The sequence below is a fragment of the Camellia sinensis genome, chromosome 12 (genome assembly GCF_055761805.1).
Source record: "Camellia sinensis isolate YWXY chromosome 12, ASM5576180v1, whole genome shotgun sequence".
In the NCBI taxonomy this organism is placed as follows: Eukaryota; Viridiplantae; Streptophyta; class Magnoliopsida; order Ericales; family Theaceae; genus Camellia; species Camellia sinensis.
The window spans coordinates 44,997,899-45,000,965 of NC_138972.1; the positions used below are offsets into that span (position 1 = coordinate 44,997,899).

The 3,067-nt window shown below is 41.1% G+C and overlaps 1 protein-coding gene across 4 annotated transcripts; it reads left to right on the forward strand.

Moving 5' to 3' along the window:
• Window positions 1–219: 219 nt before the first annotated feature.
• On the forward strand, window positions 220–2,792 carry LOC145804477 (uncharacterized). Of its 4 annotated transcripts, none has more exons than XM_082898454.1 (3): window positions 220–919; window positions 1,000–2,026; window positions 2,099–2,792. In XM_082898454.1, exons 2-3 carry the CDS (start codon window positions 1,553–1,555, stop codon window positions 2,249–2,251), a joined length of 627 nt encoding a protein of 208 aa, XP_082754580.1. In that variant the 5' UTR covers window positions 220–919; window positions 1,000–1,552; the 3' UTR covers window positions 2,252–2,792. The 4 variants fall into 4 exon arrangements, with proteins under 4 accessions (XP_082754580.1, XP_082754582.1, XP_082754583.1 ...); XM_082898456.1 differs by having other exon boundaries at window positions 1,000–2,014; XM_082898457.1 differs by having other exon boundaries at window positions 221–909; window positions 1,000–2,014.
• The last annotated feature ends 275 nt before the right edge of the window (window positions 2,793–3,067 follow it).

Sequence of the window (3,067 nt, forward strand, 5' to 3'; positions counted from 1 at the left end):
ATTATCCTTTGAATTTAGAGTAGTTGGTGCGTTTGGCCGCGGAAGGACCGCTTTAGTTGGCTTTCTTTGACAAACTTCAGGCGTGTTGAAATTTGGGTACATAATGGGCACACCATTTTATCTTTGACATGTCAGATGGGGCATGATGTGGAATGTGTAAAGTTTCCCGCTTTTTTGAAATCTTCATCTATTTAATGCTATTTGAAAACCTTCTCTGCCATTTCACTTTTGAAAAGACTTCATCTTCGCAACTTTTCACCTTCAAGACTTCATCTGCGGTTGCTTTGCTCTCTCTACATTTGTGCATCTTTCATGTAAGTCCTCTAAGCTTCACCCCTTATTTCATTTTTAGAATTTCCATTATCTCTCCAACTGTTTCTTCATCTCACGCTCTATTTCGATCTTCTTATGGCTAATCATCTAAAAGCCCTCCTTTTTGAGGATAAGGTCATTGCCTTCGTTGTCACTTCATTATCCCTGACGACGTTTAACTGACTCTCGTTAGGGATGTGGAGGTCAACATGGAGAGGGCTGATGTCAACACCATTGTCTTTCTTCTGTTGGCAATTGCCGAGGGTGGGGTTCACTTCCCTTTCCATCTTGTGCTCGGATCGGTTCTTCATTTTTGGGGGCTGATTCCTTCCCAACCCAATGCAAATTTCTACCCAATAATCACGAGCATAATAGAATTAAACCATCGACTCTTACTTAACTTAGGGATTCCTGTCATTCGGCATTACTATGCCCTTGCCAAATTTTCTAGTTGACTAGGAAGGTTCTTTTTAAGAGCCAAGGATATTGACCACCACTTAGTAACAATGCTCGCCAGTTCTGGAAAATGGTTGTCATTCAGGCAATTAGGAATTCAGCGAAGGAGAAGATCACCTAAATCCTGTACCTAGGCAAAAGGTTGAACCAGGTGGCTGAGTAGTTCTTTTGTCAGTTTAGATGTTAATCATCTTCTCCTTTGTAGGCTAACCATGTTTCTTCTTCTTGTAGGCAATGATCTTAAGAAGTCCCTCACTTCAACAAAGGATGCTGTTCTTGCTCAAGTAAACACCGTAGTTGATTTCGCTGGCCCCCGAATTTCCAAGGACAGGGACGTGCTGCCCATATTTTGCTAAGATACGATCCTTCCTACTCATAATTCATTGCGGCCGACCGCATACTGATTCCAAGAGGTGAACAATAACTCTTAGCTCTTGTGTTCCTTAGCTTCATTAATTGGAAATAAATTGGGATTGAGGAATCATCAGTTGGTGAGCAAAGCAGTAAAAACGACGGTCAGGATGTCGAACAAGGCTTGAAGCAAGACGCCGATCAAGAAGCTAGCTTAAGCGTCGTCGTCATACAAGGCGATCATCAGGATGAAGAACAAGAATCGAATAAGGAACTTGATATAACATTTGATCAAGTCAGCTCTAGGGAAACAGTAGAGGAGATTAGAGGCTTAGAGCATGTGACTTCTCTTGTCCAAATAAATATCGAGGGTACTTAGGAGGAAGACATCTTTATTGACTTGGATGATCTGCCTAGGTTTAGATCAAAGAAAATGGCCGGTGAATCCTTTTCCCTTGCTGAATTTGCCAAGAGGAGGAACGCTGAGAGAATTGTGGCTAAAAAGAAGGCATCTGCTGAAACTTCTAGTCGAGTAGACGACACTCTAGCAGTGGTCCAAATGGAAGGGGTTGTTGAGCATGCTGCAATTGTGGAATTGGTGCAACAACCACATCCGTTGGCGTCGATTGAAGCCATCGACTCAGCTGCCTCCAACGGTCCTGCCGAATTTTCTCAATCGACTGAGCAATCTGTTGAAAAAAGAGCTAGAGTTGCACCCAACCTTGACTTGAAGACGCCGTACCCAATTCAGCCCAGAATCAAGGGAGCTTCTATTCCGGCAGATGCTTCGGTCGTCAAGGAGCCTGGAGTTGCACTGAGCATGGGCATCGCCATTACATTACCATTAGACAAGACAATGTTTTGTGCCGAACATTATGCTTTGTTTGTTGTAATGGTTGCACAATCGGTGATTTTGTTAAGTTCTATGTCTTTAAAGTATGTTAGTTGTGTTTAGTGTCTTAAAAAGTTTGTTTTGCAGGCTGTCGAACGAGTTACCAAGATTAGCCGTCGTCTTCATGATGTAGTGGAGTTAAACAATCGGCTTCAGGCAGAAGTGACAGCTGAGCAGTGTAAAGCTAAGTCGACAATGGTTGAGCTAGCAATTTCAATGCAAAAAGCAGAGGCAAAATAGAAAAAGGTTGCAAAAGAGCAACAAAAGGCTTCTGTCGAAGAGGAGAAAACAAAGCACGCTGACTTACTTCGCCGCTTTGCTGAAGAAGGGGCAAACCGTTCTGTGGTAGCCTTAAAAATTGCTAGTGAAAAATTGGAGAAGCTGAAAGTCAAGTTGCTTAAGGCATAGGGACTATTGATGAAGGCTTAATCGGAAACGATGAAGGCCTTTGAGCAAGGAGAGAATGTGGCCATTGAAAAATATGCCGATTAGGTTTTGGCCTTCAAAAATAGAGACTTCAAACATGGCTGGCTCAAGGCCCTTACTGTTGCTCAAGTTACACTCGACGTGTTGATTCATTTCAAGGTAAAGGATGTTGAGCCATTGGAGTCAAACCTAGAATAAGTCCTGGCCAAAATAACACTTTTGTTGTTGTTTGGCTGTTGAAGACGACTCTTAATGTTATCACATTTTGTTGTATTTTGGTTTTTATTTATTTATTTTTATAAACTGATCAAATGTAATGCCAGTTTATGAATGAAAATATGCCGTTTTATGCAAAGATTTGAGTAGGGTGGTACTTTTAAATACATCATTTAAAAGGCTATTAATACATCATTTAAAATGCTGTTGGCGAGTTTAACATAATTTAGATAATTCAGCTAAGCTATTCATGTAATTTCACAAATGGGGCAAACTTTATGCTAAATAAATACATTATCTGCCCTTGCCCTGATTGGGGAATAAAATATAAAACAAAAATTGTTGAATTGCCGCATTGATTATCGAGAATGTAAAGCTCAAGGCTAAGGCCGAACAGATGTGGTGATATACTGC

Coding starts and splice junctions, on each gene's coding strand:
- LOC145804477 (XM_082898454.1), top strand. CDS start 1,553: ATGGCCGGTGAATCCTTTTCCCTTGCTGAATTTGCCAAGAGGAGGAAC. Junction 2,027..2,098: donor TTGTAATGGTTGCACAATCG/GTGATTTTGTTA, acceptor TTTGTTTTGCAG/GCTGTCGAACGAGTTACCAA.